The 17,280-nt window shown below is 54.5% G+C and overlaps 2 protein-coding genes across 2 annotated transcripts; both read left to right on the top strand.

Annotated features, from left to right (window-relative positions):
- Positions 1–699: 699 nt before the first annotated feature.
- VOLCADRAFT_46235 (uncharacterized protein) lies at positions 700–2,113 on the top strand (the record flags this gene model as incomplete). Its single annotated transcript, XM_002947149.1, has 4 exons — positions 700–898; positions 1,082–1,179; positions 1,589–1,672; positions 1,982–2,113. Coding segments are annotated over 4 exons (513 nt in total), but the record flags the coding sequence as incomplete, so codon positions are not given.
- Positions 2,114–8,217: 6,104 nt separating this feature from the next.
- On the top strand, positions 8,218–10,484 carry VOLCADRAFT_56661 (uncharacterized protein; the record flags this gene model as incomplete). The annotated part of the gene is made up of 4 exons (XM_002947148.1): positions 8,218–8,416; positions 9,121–9,218; positions 9,433–9,501; positions 10,251–10,484. Coding segments are annotated over 4 exons (600 nt in total), but the record flags the coding sequence as incomplete, so codon positions are not given.
- Between the last annotated feature and the right edge of the window lie 6,796 nt (positions 10,485–17,280).

The raw sequence follows: 17,280 nt of genomic DNA, 5'->3' as shown, positions 1-17,280 counted from the left end.
CAACATCACGGCCGTCAGGGCATACGGCGGTGATGATAGAACCGGCGCCGACATGGGAAATGCAGATCTGATGGGCCCTATGGTAACTGGTGATGTGTCTGGCTTCTTTCAGCTCTTGCCGCCCAGTTCATCCTTCCCTGTGTCAGCCTACAGCATGCGGATTGACGACATGGCCGGTGGGTGGGTAGCGGGTCTGGCCGGGGAGTGTGCGGGGAGGCGTTTTCAGACATTCCCATGCGGGGGTTGCATGGAGGCAATGAAGCTGTTGGCTCTTGTAGCCATTTTCGAGGTAACGGCATTCCGTACCTCCGATCACATGACTCCTGCACACAGGTACGTGGCATGATTGTCAGTTATCCAGTTCCCTGTGCGCGCTTTACATCTGGGTGCTGCTATTTGTTACATTTTACTTGCTGGGTGCGTGCTCGGTGGCGAACGAAACAGGCGATGACGGATTCGCAGTCAGCTACTAGCGCCAGGACTTCTCTCCTGAGCCGTCACACAGGACCGAAGCCGCAGCCAGCCATTTGCCAATACTCGTGACGGGCATTTCGCAGGCATATTCGCTTATGACGGCAGTTCGGTTATTACGGCTTGAACCCTAAGCGCTGGATGCCGCCTGTCGCCACACGCTCTGCTCTCCCTTCCCTGCCCCCCTCCCTGCTGATACTGCCGTACCCAGGCTTAGTCACGCCGAAGGGCTATCCTCTGGAGCAACACATGGTGGTGACAGGCGATGGCTACAAGCTGGGCACCTTCCGTATTCCGTACGGCAGGTCGGGCCCCAGCGCTGCGAGGCGCCCGCCCGTCCTGTTGATCCATGGTATATCGCTCGCCAGCACATGTTGGGTCGTCAACGGTCCGGAGGAGAGCCTCGCCTTCCTCCTCGCTGACAGAGGTACGTTTGGCAGCCCGCGACAGCACCGCTCCTGCAGTACTGAGGAGAGCAGTGTACGCACCTTTGCCTCAGGAGGGTCCGGATCAGGAGCGCGCATCTCCAGATTGTACATTAGTTAGCGACGAGTGAATAGCAGAGAACTAATCATACCTGTTGTTTGTGTTGATGTACTACCTTGCACAGGTTACGATGTCTGGATGATGAACACCCGCGGCAATACCTTTTCACGACAACATGTACGCTATCGCGATGGGCAGCAGGCCTTTTGGCGCTTCTCAGTGGTGAGCGCCCGTGCTGCTGATGAGCGCCCGTGCTGAGGCTGCCCAGTGCTGGCTGCGCCTATTCAAGAGATTGGGACGAGTCGGGCTGTAGCACTCGGAAGAAGGACACTTGTTGTACATGCATACATGCATACAGGACCATAGATTTCTGTTGCTACCTGGAAGCAGCGTCCGTCGCTTTCAGTGGGCGCGTGTTAGACTTAGCAAAGCACCGGAACCCTCGGGTCCTGTTACTGCTGCCAAAATTCAGTGGTATGTTATATGAGTAGTGTCGGTCACTCTCCAACAGCGTGCCTGCTCTGCTGCCACCTGTGCCCGGTGTAGCGGCTGAAGGCAACCAGTCTTGCGTTGCGCAACTTTATCATGTCGACCGCGTAGTGATACCCCCCGCTTGCGGTTTGGGTTGCAGGACGAGATGGCTAAATGGGATTTGCGCGAGAACATCAAGTATATCCAAGACGTGACAAAGATTGCCAAGGCAGGTGCAGCTGCTGTCCGCGGGTGTATGAGTATGGAGAGCCCAAGCAGGACAGCCGCCTCTAGCGTGATATATTCCTCTGCCTATATTGCGGCTTAGCGATGCGAGGGTGTCATCTGGCTATTCGCTGGACTACAGCTTCACCCTTGACAATCCTGCGAGAGCGCATGTCTTCCTACGGAGCATAGGAACGCAAAACGCCTCTCATAGTTGCGCCTGCGTGTGGGTGTGGATCCAAGTTACGTGTGCCTGAGCGCGTGTTGCCAAAGCGTTTCCTCCATCTTCCGTCGTCCTCCCGGCTACATTGCAATTCCTCGAACGCAGGTGGGCCTTGTGGGTCACAGTCAGGGCGGCACCATTGCGCTGATGGCGCTCAGCGACGATCCCTGGCTGGCCGACAGCGTATCGGTGCTGGTGGCGTTGGGGCCGTGCGCCTACGTCCAATACATGACTTCGGTCGTCCTGAGGAACTTCTGTCGCCAAGCAAATGTGAGCGGTGGGACCCTGAGGTGGGACCCTGCATGCGCAAGTTGCTGTGACGGGGGTAGGACCGGAATCACGTGTTGCGTGTCCCACCACTCAACAACTGCACTGAGGAACGAATGGGATGGCAAACGGGGACCGCGTCATGAACTTGGGTCACCTCTAAATGAGGAGCATTCCGCATGTGTCAGCGGCGTCAGCCCAGCCCAGGCCCTGGTGTCGCACCCGGGGGTGCGGAGTGGTGCGGAGTGGAATAAGTGTACAGCGGTGGGTGGACTGGCAGCAGGTGGAATCACGCAGGTGGTCCACGCAGGTGGTCAGGGGCCGCGGGCCGCCTCCATAAGGCCAGCTCGCAGCATTGTGAAATGCAATCCCGAGGCAACGTTCGGCATTACCGCTACAAGCTCGATATCGATCGCACAGACAAGAGGAACCGATCATCCTAGGAACCAATGGGTACGGCAGTAGTTTGCCGCCATCACACATCACACATCACCGGGGGCCCCGCAGCAGAAGATTGTTACACGTGTTCCGTTTGAAGCCCTTTGAAACACGTAGGATTGGCCCACTGCGGCATCACTGCCGGATGTTAACTAAGGCTACACGAGGCTATGGCGGCGCCCTCGGATCTTGCTCCCTGCAGACTAGCGAGGTCTATAGGATGCTGCCCGCTCAGGAGCTGATCTACATGAGCACGCAGATGCAGCAGACCTACCTGGACGGCGTGTGCCAGGTGCCGGGGACCATGCTAACGTGCCTGGTGAGTGTGTATGCGCGCAAAGGGGCCTGAGGGCACGGAGCCGTGTACTTCGTAAACTCCCGCCGTAGCGCGTTCGGGAAAAAGGCCCGCCGGGGTAATGATCGAGAGCTAACAGATTGATCCTTGCTTCATGCTGTTTGGTTCCCTACTCACAGACCACAATGGAGGGTATTTTTGGCGCTTCACGAAGGATTTCCGCCGCACAGTACAGGTACGGCCCGTTCTATGTACTGCCTACAGTGTACGGTCGTGCTCATGGGCTCATATCGCAGTTGCGCCCATTGGACTTGGGATCTTCCAGTCCTACCTATGTATGCTCTGCATCCTGCGTAACACGCTGCTTTGCTGCCGCACGGTCGCGTGGTCCTTTTGAATGCAGGAGGTACTGGCAGATCTGGCCCTCCTCCACAAGCCTAGGCAACTCCATGCAGTGGGCCCAGGTGAGTGTCTAGGAAGCCACCACCAATGGTGACCTAGCAAGGGATATGTTCCTACTAGCTAGGACGGGGCTTGCTGGCATGCCTAGCCCTGCGTACTTACGTACGCCCCGCTAGCGGCGTGATGGTAATAGCTATCGCCCTGCAAAGCGAGTCTCGATGCCTGTCGCGATATGCAACATGTCGGCTGCTTTTTAATTCAGAAGCAAAAATTGAAGCAAAATCTGTCCTTGCTTGCTGTGGGAGGTTATCAGGCCAGCATGGCGGCAGGCGGTGCATTTCCTGCAACTGCATTCCTCTCCCGCCGCGTGTTAACTGCCAATCGGCCATCACGCTTGTCGCTGTACCGCAAACTGTTATCCCCCCAACGAGCAAAAAGGGACCCAAGTTGTCGCCGGTGACCTCACGCGCCCGCAGATCTACAATGAGCCAGGAACCAGATTTTTCCATTATGGCTACGGGCCGGAGGTGAAGACGGGGGCTACAGAAGGGATTCCTGCCAGGAAGCGGCCCTGCATGCACCTGTGCGCCATCATGCCATGCGTGCATGAGAGACGACCGGGTCATCGGGGAGAGAGAGTGTATGTGTGTGTATGAGCGACCGCAGCGTGCCTGTATTACACGCATCCATCCAATAGCTATCGTCAGCAATGTGCCAACCGATGCTTGAATGTTTGGGCTAAAAGCCCTGAGCCCCGAGTCTTCTGCACGCCATGTGACGTGACACTTGCGACGCTGGACTGCCCAGCAGGAACAGTGCCCTGTCCGATGCAGCCCTAACCTTCCCTTAAAAACCCTAAACCCCCCCGGATGCTGAATGGCTGCAGTACAAACTGGAGGACGTGAGGGCGCCTGTGGTCATGGTGTCAGGTACACGCTTTGCTCGCTCTTAACCTCAACATGGCACGCTAGGGACTAAAAACGCCATTTAGGATTGTAAAAGGATTGACATGGGATTTCCGTATGGTAGTAGTAAAAAACCGTACGGCGCTTTGGTAATGCGGCGTGCAGGTGGTAACGATGTTCTTGCTGCGACGCGAGACATTGCCGAGCAGAAGAAGAGGCTGCGGAACGTCCTTCGCAACGAGCTGCACATCCCGGACTACAGCCATATGGGTGAGGTGCTTTGATCCCGCGAATGAACCCTCAAGCCGGGCCGAGTTCCGCTTTCGGCCCTGGGTCCTCTCGCCTCGCCTCTTCGTGCCTTTGCCCTGCCTAAGGCGTGCATGTTGAGAAGCTGCCAACCGCGGCGCCAACCGCGCGCTGCAGGCGTTTACCAAGAGTACATAATCATACGCATGCGGTGTGAGCCCTTGGGCAAAGTCGTTCCCCTTTAGATCCCGTTAGATCAGCATAGCTGAACATTTTTTCCCACTCGCGCCGCGTCTCCGCCGCCCGCCGCGGTGGTGTGCGGGATTTTGACAGTTTTCCCACGGGTGATGTTGTTGAATTGCATTGCCCGCAGATTTCATCTGGGACACCGGTGCGGTTCGAACAGTGTATCCCATCGTTCTGGAGTCCTTGGCAGAAAGTTTTGCTTAGTGCGTGGATGGAGTGCAACAGTGATTGCCTAGAGGACTGTTCCCATCCCGCCTGGAGCTGGCACCCGCCAACAAGGGGAAGGAAGATTTGCACGGGGGAAACCTGATGCTGTCCAACGCCTGTGGTGTATCGTACAAAATATTGTACGGTAGCAATAAGTTAGGAGTGACGGACACTCCTGCACAGCTAAACGCGATCGACAACCTGCGTGATGAACTTCGATGAATGTTTAATCCTGTGTTGGGCGGTGATGACGGCTGGGCTTGTTGGATAAGCAAGCAGAAATGTTTTAGGTTTGTGCAAGGAAAGCTGAACGGTGCGTACTTGGGCGTTGAAGAAGGTTGTGGCCAGCCAATCCTGGCCGACAGCAGCAGCAGCAGCAGCAGCAGCAGCAGCAGCAGAGGACAAGCGATTGCCACTGAAGCCACGTGTACGTGCGTGCCGGGCCTTGATCTGTTAAGGCGGTGATGGTGAGGCTGGGCGCGACTAGGGGCCTGTAAGCTCTTATCCGCTTCGAACCGGTCAACTTGCTTTCACCTAGTTTCACCCAAGGTGAAATAACAAACATTGGATCCTAAAACTGTTTGTGAACTTGGTCAAAGTTGGCAATTTACCTCTGTACAGCGTATGTTAAATCAATCTAAGACGTATACACGGGCAGTCTTGTTAGGAAAATCTTCTTCTGTCAACGTGCACCAGCCGCCAGCACAGAAGCACGCAGCAGCTCAGCAGGCAGGTCTGATGGTTGCTTCACTGAACCAGGTGTAGGCAAGGCACTTCTTATGCATGGTTAGGAACTTTTCCATTACATGCCATTACAGCCAACCCAGTTTTGTCCCAGCCGGTCACCGATTCGTAGGGGTAGCCTATCGGTAGCTAGGTGATCCACCGGTAGCTAGTTTCCCCTACCCACCCGCGGGCAGTGGATGACGAGTCACCGCCACGTCATGTGCAGGCCTGCACATGCGAGCCTAGGCTCACATGCGCCTTACCGTTTCAAAGGTATTCAGGCACAGAGACTTATCAACATGAAAACATTTTACATTTATGGGCAATTGCTGGTGAACCTGGAGGCAAATGTAGATTTATATAGCCGCTTCGCAGCCTGTAAGGTTTGACAAGGCGTTGTCTCGATACGGCTTTTAGTAAACTAACGTAAATAAGCTCTTTTGCACTAATATGCTGTAACAGTGTATGCCGTACTGTACGATAGCTACTAAATTGCAACATTGGATGTCCAACGAACCCGCCCTCAGGCACCGTCCCAGGTGGTGCCATCAGAGCGCACATCTCGCGCTGTGAAGAGGAACTACTCAACATCCCACTTGTAACTGCGTGGTTACGTGGGTAGCTGAGGGTTGTAGCCGCAAACGCAAATCTACGGTACCCACTGTTGCTGATAAGTCGGACACGCAGCACGCGGCCCAAAGCGTGCACACTGGTGCACATGACAACAACAATTCAGATACAAGGAGAACAGTGTGAGATCCGCTTGCTAGCTCCACCTCTAAATTAATTGTAGTCGCCTCTCAAGTCGTGTTTATTCAACTAACAGCAGATAGAGATTTGGACAGCGTTTGGGCAGCCATACATCCCTGGTGGCGACAGATAGGCTGTGACCAGCGCAGCACCGTCAAAACCACCGTACCTTTCACCGTAGTGATTCATGGCATCGGATAATAGGTTTTAACATTGCGATGGGGCTTGTCAGGGTGTGCTATGTCGTCGTCAGGCAGTTGAAAAGTGGTCAAAACCAAGTGTATCGACATCGCCCGTCAGGGCACTGTCTGAAGTGAAGTCCCCTCCCAGCCCGTGAAAGGCGAATTTTCAACATGCCGTCTTTTATCCAATGCCGCAGACATCGCCAAATCGTTCTTTGGTTACCGCAATCAAACCTTCTTTCGATCTCCCCCCTCATTGCCTGCGACAACCCTGAGCCACACCTGACTCGCAATGGCGTTTATTAGGCTTCGCCGAAGCGTCTCGAAGCCCGCTACCCACACCAGCACCGCTACTGCTGCCAATCACAAGAGCGATGGTTTAAAACCTAGGCGACTTTTTTACTGGGCGCTTCGATCCCTGGTGCTGTTCCTGCCAGTCGTGCTTGTGCTTGCGTCCTTTAGGGCCGAGAGCCGACGGCTAAAGACAGCTGCCACAGGTGGCCTATCAGTAGGGTACGGCAATGTCGCCCGAGAGACCATCCCCATAGAGGCAATTGCAGAATACATCGTAGGCAACATCAGCAGCTTGAACTTTAATGATATTGACTTCGTTGGGCCCATGTTGTCCGGCGATGTATCCGGCCTTCAGCAGCGGTTGGCGCCGTATGCAACCGTGCCGATACCGTCCCGCTTACTGAAGATCTACGACATGGCCGGTAAGTGATCACGGCAAGCCGGGGGCGAAACCCTTCAACATGTCGTACGTGCATAACGAGCCATTCGAAATGGGAATAGCTGCGTGAATCCATGGTGAGGGACATATGTGCGCGCCAGTCGGTCGTTAAAACTATTTTTAAGAGAGCATCATACCATTAAGGCATTGTGCGGCATATGCCATTATCCATGTTAAGTGTTACAGAGTGTGTGTTTTCTGGGCCATTTTTTTCAGACACTTGATTACTGAGCTGGGATTTAGCACCTTGGAGCATCCTACACCATTACCACAATGTACTACGCCATACAAACGAGTCCTAAGGCGGTTTTGGATCCTGCCATTTAGATTCCACCTCATCTACTCACCCGGCCATCCGTAGAGGCAAAGGGTTCAGCAATCGCCTCACCGATCCAGCGGGGTCCATCAACTGCGACCTCAACCCCACGTCTCAGCAACTACCCATAACCTCACGCTCCCGACCATTGCCGGGAGCCTACCCAGGAAATGAATCTAGGACCTTCAATTCCTAAATGCTGCGGTGCCACCAAATCAGTCCATTCATTATCCCTGTAAGCACCTGTACGCACGATAAAATGTGGTGAAAAACCTCCCGTACACTTTCTGCCGTACGTAACGTAGGAATCAAAGCTACAGTCATGTGACGCGACAACATGCTTAACCAAGCCCGGCCTCCACCCTAGCGCAGCTATGCTTTCTATGGGCTTCCGTATCCACCCTCCACCCACCGGTTTTCGGCTCATTGATATTCAGCAGCACGGCGGGGGCATAGAAGGACTTGCCGTGCTAGGTAGGCCCAACAGGGCCTCAGGCAGCGGACGGCAAGTAATAATCCATTTGAAGCGAACTTGCTGTGAGCGAGCTGACCCCCTTTCGCCGGCCCCGCCGCACCCTGCATCCCCCTCCCTTTTGTGGGCCCTGAGACAGGCTTGGTAACGCCGAAGGGCTTCCCCCTAGAAACTCATCACGTGCTGACGTACGACGGCTATATCCTCAATTGCTTTCGTATTCCGTACGGCAGGGCGGGCCCTGGCACTGCCAAGCGCCCGCCCGTCCTGCTCATCCACGGTATCTCGCTCGCCAGCACCAGCTGGGTTGTCAACGGTCCGGACGAGAGCCTCGCCTTCTTCCTGGCAGACCGGGGTACAGATCTTTTGGGTTTACTGTCCACGGGATAGATGTGCACGCGAGGCTTTGGGAGCGGAGCATGAGCGCACTGCACATGGGGTTGCACTGGGGTTAATTGCCAAGTGTTAAGTGTGTTGCGCTGGGCTCGCACGCCAGTCAGGGGACTCGTTCCACCCGGCCCCCGGCAAACGGGCAGCGTTTCTGGGCACGAGATAGATAGACTTCGGTAGGATAGGTAGGATAGGGCTTGGTCATGTTAAGGGGTATGTCGGGGCCGAAACGGCCCTCAGTTACCCTCCCCCTTAGCACACGCAAGGCTGCAGCCAGTGGACCGCGGCCTGTGGCAAAGTTATTAGGATTATTTATAGATTTGTAGGTACGGTAGGTTAGTGAAACATAGGCCGTCTGGGATTATTTATAGATTTGTAGGTACGGTAGGTTAGTGAAACATAGGCCGCCTGGAATTCTCGGCGGCGTGCTGCACACACCGGGGTATGTCTTGAGGTTGTATTGCAATGAATTGTGCTGCTGACCGGCTGCTATTGCTCAAGAAGTTGAACATGCCTGCATGCGGAAGCGTGTCTCATGCGTCCCAGCAGCCACAAATGCATGCACGGGACTGCGTGCTGGGCCAATGAGGGCTGCCGCCCGCATCCATAAGTACTTGCCATGCTGGACAATCGGCACTGACGTACTGTCGTACTAAATATGCGGTTCAGGCTACGACGTCTGGTTGGCGAATACCCGGGGAAATATCTTTTCACGGGAACACGTCCGTTACAGTGACAAGCAGACCGAGTTCTGGAACTTCGCACTTGTGAGTGGCTTATGTTGGGTAATGGGTTCTCTAGTGTGCGACTTCTTTTGACTTGAATGTTGACTTGGCGCATGTTAAAGTTTGACCCACATCCTCGTACTCCCATCCGGAGAGTATGTACCCGTACAAAGTGATGTGTTCCATAGGGGCATGTACGGTGAACACCAAGTGCAATGCCCTGATTCCCTGCGCTAACGAAAAATACATGTTGCAGGACGAGATGGCTGAGATTGACCTGCCCGTTATCATCCACTACATGAAGAATGTGACGGGCATGCCCAAGGTAAATGCAGCCGTTGGCGGTAGGCAGCTATATAGCGGTTGCGCAGGTTTCCAGCAAAGGCATGGGGACGCCGCTTGCCGGGTACCTGCAGGCCGAAGAAGAGTGCCTCCAAAAACAATATGACGATGGGGGTGAAGGGGGAGTTATGGCCGCTGGGAAACGTACGCCAGGAACCGAACGTTGCTGGTGCAGCGTGACATGGCGGAGTAAGATCTGACTGAAAGCTTGCTAAGCGACCTACTACGAAGGACACAGCACTAAAAAGAGCAGGCCAACCCCATACATCGCACCATACCCAACAGGCACAATCGCTGTGTATGCCGAACGCAGGACTTTGAAAACCGACGAGGTTCATCAAAGTCTCTGAGCCCCTTGAAGACTTGTTTCCCTTCCTCGCGACCGGGCATCTTCCCTGACCTTACAATAAACGTAGGGAGCTGTGTACTGCACGTAAAATACCCAGAAATCTTGTTGCGATAGACCCCCAGAAAAGACCTCGCCCCATACCGCTTAACCCAATTCTCTAGGTACCGAGCTGAGGGGAGGTACAGCAGAGGAGACATTCCTTTGCATGGGGGATGGTCAGGGAACCCCTCGCCAGGCACGAGGAGTTAAGAGTAACGAGGAACTGATTCAGTTAACCCACAGGGATCAAATGGTCCCTGGTACGCACCGGGGCTCGCTGTTGCGAGCATGCTGGGTATCGACACAATCGCAACCCCGGATGTCTGCGGTTGCTTCATTTGCAGGTGGGAATCGTGGGCCATAGCCAGGGCTGCACCATCCCCCTGATGACGCTGAGCTCCCAGACCAACCTAACGGACAGCGTGGGAGTGGTAATTTCGCTGGGGCCAAGTGTGTTCATCACCAACATGAAAGTGGGAATCCCAATCGCTTATTCTCTCATAGTAAATGTAAGTGGCGGGACTTGGTGCGGGAGGCAGAGTGGCAGGGCGAGTCGCGGACAGGCGTCGGAGGGCTGAGAGGGCCGTTTCCTACACTCGGACGGCTGGGAATGGCCCCGTTTTGCGTGTTGCTTGCTTCTCTTTCACCGTCTTCAAACTATGTATGACCATCACAGCTGGGTATGGAACTTCCTGGGTACGGAACTGCTGTCGTAAAGCGCAACATGCACTGCTGATTCCTGAAGTTAAATGCATAAGCTTTATTCAGGGAGACTGTACACGCACACACGATAGCACGATGCCGATGGTTGGCTACTTGCGTGGGGCTGGTGAAGAGTGTGAGCCCAGTGATACATGGCACGTATAATGCATCGTGCACTTGCATCGTGGGGGCGACCGTGAGAACCCGTAAAAACCGTACACGGTTGACTACACAAGTAGTCCGTACCGTACTAGTCGGCACTAGTAGGTCCCTACAACGCACCTCTCTCATAACTGCCTACCCTCACCCCTGGACCCTGCATGAGAATGACGTGCTTGATATTCTACCTATTCTATGTGCCCTTTCCACGCGATCCTGTTGCAGGCTAGCGTAAAAGCCAACCTGCTGCCGCCCCAGGAATTCCTCTTCATGAGTTTCCTGCTGCAGCAACTCATCCCCAACGGCATTTGCCAACTGCCAATACATACGTCGATTTGCGCGGTAAGCCTAACTGAAACGTACAGGAAAGCTGCACGTGGTGCTCTTGCTCTTGCATGTTGTTCACAGGCGGTATATGCTTAGGCGTTAGGATGCGCAAGGGCCGAAAATGACCTTATGCGTGTCTATCCTATCCCTCCATGCAGGCTTTGAGTGCTCACCTCTTCGGGCCGTCCCGCTTCATCACCAACGCCGATTATAAGTACGCACGGCTCTCCCGGACTCCGTTGCTCGTTTGAAGTACGATTCTTGTGACATCCATAAACAACCCGGACATTAGCAAAGCATGGGTTTGGGAGAAGAGGGGGCCTCATTGAAGGGTACGTGACCACCCACACAATCGACCTCTGATAGCGATTCATTATCACCCACCTGCAGCGGCCAATGTTGAGGCCTTCATGGCTTTAACAGCATCCGGTGCAACATCCACGGTAATTCGTAGGTACCGTAATGAACACACGCACCAGCTCACCATACATACGGCTAATCCAAATTGCACAGCAACCCGCTGCGCAATGTCCTGGCTGATGGCACACTTAAGTAAGTACTTAAGCTTGGTTCCCCATCACCCGCATCAGGAATTATCATGTCCGCGAGGTAAGGGGAACACCCGTTGTGATCGCACATTGTTCGCACCCGCCCTTGCCCTGCGCGCACATGCGGTGCGAGCTTTGCCTGCAGGAGGTACTGGCACGGCTGGCCTTCGTCCACCAGCCTTTACAACACCTACCAGTGGGTTGAGGTGCGTGCCGCGTCATCTATGCTCAGAGCTCGACCAGGCGGCTGAGTAGTCCCACGCGGTTGCCTGCCTGCCTGCCTGCCTGCCAAGGAAGTCACTAATTGAGGTCAAACGTAACCCCGCCGCTCACGCTGCTCAGAAACAAACTAGCGACCCATTTCTCATTGCAGCATCTCGTGACAAAGCCCATTCAGAATTGCCAGCGCGCGGAATATGGACAGCATTCGTATATGCCGCTGGGGAGTGCGAAGGTACCTGCAAACCAACCGGTGGTGTAATTCCTTGACAATCCGTCTCCCTCACTCCTCTAACTGATCATGGTATCTTGACCTGCCTCACCACGCTTGCCCCGCAGATTTACAATCGGGTTGAGCCCAGATTGTTCCGCTTCAACTACGGCTCGGAGGTGAGGACAACGGGGGGCCCCAGGTGCCCAAGAGCAGTGTGCGTCCGTGCCTAACCGGTACATGTGCAAGCCTTCGTGCGTACACTTGCGTACTTTGGTGAGCACGATGAAGCCGTGCTGGACTGCGCAAATCACCGTATGTCCTTCCCTGAAACAACCATGTTTGTCCACTGACACGATGCTTCCCCCCTCACTAAGTGCAGTACGTACTGGAAGATATGAGGACGCCCGTGGTCATCATAGCAGGTACATAATCACTTCACCAGCTATTCTTTCACGCGTCCATAATAATAATAATGCTGTTACAGAGTGGGAGGCTTCTGGGCCACTTGAACACATTCACGCGTTCAGCCATGCGGGTTTCCTAGTCCTAGTTAGGCAACTGCTGCAACGGGTATCGCCAGGACATACATTTCGCTCCCGCCTGACAGCCCGCTTCTACCATGCATAACCCACCTCAGTCTAGCGAGCCAGTCACCATGCACAATCGTAATTCTTTCTTTGGCAAGCTATAACGCCTGTGTCTCAATGACGCGTTGATGCATGCTTGCAGGTGCCATCGACATTCTTGCAACGTTGAAAGACATCGCCGAGCAGGAGCGGAGGCTCATTAATGCGCATCGACGGACGGTGGTCATTCCGGATTACAGCCACATGGGTAAGTTGAGTGAGTAGTGGAATCGCCGCGCCTCCTCCGCCACCGTGTAGCGGCTTGCCTGGCGGTTTGGCGGCGGGATGTGCATGACAGGAGTCCGCGTGGGCTACCGGGGATCGAGCGCGAAACACGATGATTACTGAAGCTTAAGTACGTGAATCTGATCAGAGCACCCGTAATGCTGCCCGGACCTGTACGCTGTATGCAAGGAAAGGTCTGATTAGGGTACCACCGCTAGCCCCATACCACCGCCCAAACAGTCCAAAGCAACTAGGCATGGCCAGCAGTAGGTGGCAGGACAAAAGTCGCAGAGGTGGAATTAGCCAAGTGCAGGTACCCCTACTAGCCACGTACCCCGCCTTAAGATCCCCACCCCGCGTGCCAGGACCCTCCGAAGTCTTGGATGGGCAGGGGGACCCTTATGACTCATTACGAGTGGAACAGCCGAATACACTCATGCCGATGAGGTTGAAACCACCTCAAACCAGGACAATGGCTGGGTGGTTAACTTCGCAAACATACCCTGCCGCCCAGCTAGAGCCTATTTCCTCCACACTGGGACGGCCCAGCACATACGAGTTCAAGCCCGCGCACAACGCCCCCACACTGTCCAACACGCGTGCCCCAGAAATGCGATTGCATGAAACCGTCGCCATTGATCCATAGATCTCCACCCGAAGTATTACACGCTCCTGGACGGCATGCCCTAAGCCGCCGTATCCCGCTCATGGGGACGCGGCCCCCTCTCTCCTGCGCTGCCATAATTGCCCCCTTACATCTCCATGGCGCTAAATGCCACCAGCGCCAGGACTTCCTAGACCACCTGTTGCACTCCTTGTGGTGTTCATGACGCATGGTGCCATTACTCACCCCAGCAGGCCAGCAGCCTCGGCCCTGCGAGGCCCTGCCCGCGTCTCCCCACCTCTCGCTCCACCTCAACTTTGCCCCGTCCCCGTGTCCCCGTGCCCCGCTTCTGCTCTTGGTGGTGCGTGCCCAGATTTCATCTGGGACAGAGGGGCAGGGCGAAGGTCGCACCCGCACGTGATTGACGCGCTGAAGGAATTTTTAGGGTAGGCACCGCGCATCAGCGACGGCCCAGAGCTGCTGGCCTTGAATGCAACCAACATTAAGCGAATGGTGTGACCACCCGTGAAATTTGTTGTTCCAACATCTTGGGCGTACGGCCAAAAGAGGGCTGTCGTGGTATGCGTGCGGGCGCCCAGCATTTGGACGGAAGGGGACCCGGACGTGTGCCCGGTCTTACATGGTCAGAAGTATTTGCAGATATAATGAGCACTGGCTAAACTGGAATGGGTTTTGCTTGAGGGCCTCTGGATGGAAGACGTTCCGGCTTTCGTGTTGCGCTGGCAAAATGGCTTCGGCAGGCCGACAGGCGGTTGACTATACGTGGCGTTTCCACGATCAAGCGCGTCTGTCATTTTGGTTTACTGAGTCGATTAATTCAGCGGACACTGCGTGGGGTTGTGCCCTAACTGTGATGTGGGTTTTCCTTGGTTTCTCATTGTTTCTGCGGCACGCCTTCTCAAACGTGACCGTTTTATGATAGCAACTTGGAGAAATACAACATCGAATTCCGTCGTGTGGAACACCTGGATAGATGTCGTGAATTCTGGGATAGTGGGCTCGCATTAACTCAGTAAGTCCCACGAGCAGGGGATCCGCACAGTCGTCATCGTGGAGAAGGCAACGGGGACACGGAGCAATAACCCGATATAAATGTTGTTGATTTTCATTATTGTACTCCCTACCCTAGTAACGGTTCTTGTCCTTACCTCTTATGGCCTTTCGTTGACCCCTGGGACAATTTTTGAAGTGATGAGGTGAAATTAATGTAAAAATATGTAAAAGACCATGACAAGAATAATTCTTAAAGTGAAATCTTGAAGTTTGCTTCGTTTCGAGCAGGTGCTCGAAGTAAAATACGGCGAAGCGGTAAACGTACGAGACGGAGCTTGTGTGGGCTCAACCACGACAGAGAATTGGAGCTCGATTTTGACTTGCAAATCCCCACCTATCGATATATCCGCGAAGTTGCCTGTTTATGAAACCGTAAGATATCTAGCCTTCGGGGCGTCCGCACCCAGCTAAAAGCCGACCCCGGATATTCAAGGCTGGTCGGCTGGATTGAATTGGAAAGATGGGTTGTGGTAGCTCAATCAACGCATCTCCGTCACAGGTATCGGGGAACAGGCTGAAGCGGGCAATTTTAGCACTTCTTTCGAAACTGGTGATCAAAGCGCTTTTACAAGTGTCTCAACACTCTCTCTGCTTAAATCTACTTGCGCTCTTTGCCTAACTCTCATACAGGCTGCCATTCCTTTGAAGGATGTCTCCAAGCAAGGAAGCGACAAGAGTCCATCTGTAGACGTGACACCGCGACGGCGGGATTCGGAAGATAGAAATGGTGATTCGGCGCCAAAACAAGAGGTCAAACCTCCCCCGCCACCTATATCACCCATATCGCCTTCGAAGTCTGGGCGTTCGTATGCCTTCGATGACCGATCAGTCAGGTTAGCTATATAGGATATACGGGCACGGTGGAATTGTCATAACTCGAGGCGGAACTCGGCGGTCTGGGCGAAATGTTGCTCAGAGCTAGCGATTGTCGCATGGCCGTCACGTAGCCTCCACAAAGCCTTGTATAAGCCATGTCAAGGCGCCCTAATACCTGCAGTACAACTTACTGTTTTGTAAGCACCTGTCACTTCCCGTGTGACAACTATCCAACAGGAAGTCGCCTGGTCGCCTCACTAAGACGTTCTCACTACACCCACAAGCTATGTCTGTCGAAGAGCAGACAATCAACGGTGAGGCGTCCAGTGGCACCTGTGATCTGGCATTTCAGGGGAAAGGACAGCGCCCCACGGGTGGTTATGGGGAATGGGAGGCCATGGGGTTAGGGCTGCGCACGACTTTCTCGATCCCCTTTGTAAAGGCGCTGGGACAAGTGTGTCAGTGGAAAAGGAATGGCGTTGGCAAATACGTAGAGATCGGCGTTGAAAGGTACACCGATTACGTCGAACGTTTCCTGCCATCCAAAGGGTCAGCCCTGGGGGCTTTGCCTATCCCGGCATGAATGAATCCGGGACACGGGACGAATATCTGTTCGGAGTTCTGTGGCAGTTATGCCACGTGTGCCACCATCCTGCCAGTGTTGCCGGTGCCAAACGCCTATCATTTGCACCTTGTCGACTTTCCTTTATCCCCTCGCCGCTCCTGCCCGTGCACGCCGGCATGGCAGCTGTCAAAACCAAGCTTCAGCGCGAATGGGCACCAGAGTACGAACCGGAGGAGATTAGGCCGCCACAGGAAACACCGGACGTACACTCCGAGCGCGCAACGAATGTCACATTAGCCATGATCTTGAAGGACCAGGAGGAATTGGCACGCAAAACGAAGATTATTTGCACGGTGGGCCCAGCGTGCTGGTCGGAGGAGGGGCTTGCCAAGCTGCTAGATGCGGGATGCAACGTACTGCGTCTCAACTTCAGCCATGGCGACCACGAGGGCCATCTGGCGGTGCTGCAGCGCTTCCGCAAGGTGGGTTTTAGGAGGTAGTGCCAGCTAATACATTTCATGTACAGCACATTACGGTTTGGCTCTAACTGACCTTCGAACCTACGTGTGCATTATGTGTGGCGCTTTCATACCTCGAAACCATTAATTAGCAAAAGCAAGTCGCTATCCTGGGCACATTCTCGTTTGGCACGCACGTGGCTTTTGTATGCGTACATGTGCCTGCTTGGGGGCCCAGCGCTGCGGGCCAACGCCACAGTCCTTAACCAGGTAGCTAAAATAAGGCACGGATGCAAGCTACAGACGACCCAGAACCAGCGAATTGGTATTTGTTCCAGGTGTATGCGCTGCGGCTGATCCCGTCAAACGATGGCATGGCGCGGGGGAAAGGGTAGCGAGCTGCTCAAACGTGTTCTCCAAGGAAAAGGATTGGCCCTTAACCTATGTGACTTGGGACCCACCACGGCTGCGCAGGTGTGCGAGGAGAAGGGCAGCTATGCCGCCTGCCTGTTGGACACAAAGGGCCCCGAGATCCGTACCGCCATGCTGCGGGGCGGCAAGGATATTGAGCTGGTGGCGGGCCAGAACATTTTTGTGGAAGCAGTGGGCGCGGCATACACCACCTGGGAGGGTTTCAAGGACCCTGAGACGGGCGAAACCCGGATTGGTCTGTCATACGACAAGTTGTGTGCTAGCGTCAAGCAGGGTAGTAAGATCCTACTTGCAGACGGCAGCATCACCATCCGCGTTGACGAGATTATCTCTGCGCGCGTCCTACGGGGCACGGTGCTTAACAGCAAAAAGTTGGGTCAGCGCAAGAATTGCAACCTGCCAGGC

This window comes from Volvox carteri (assembly GCF_000143455.1).
Source record: "Volvox carteri f. nagariensis unplaced genomic scaffold VOLCAscaffold_5, whole genome shotgun sequence".
In the NCBI taxonomy this organism is placed as follows: domain Eukaryota; kingdom Viridiplantae; phylum Chlorophyta; class Chlorophyceae; order Chlamydomonadales; family Volvocaceae; genus Volvox; species Volvox carteri.
Note: the sequence above shows the minus strand (reverse complement) of the source record. Positions and strands in the feature narration are given on the sequence as shown.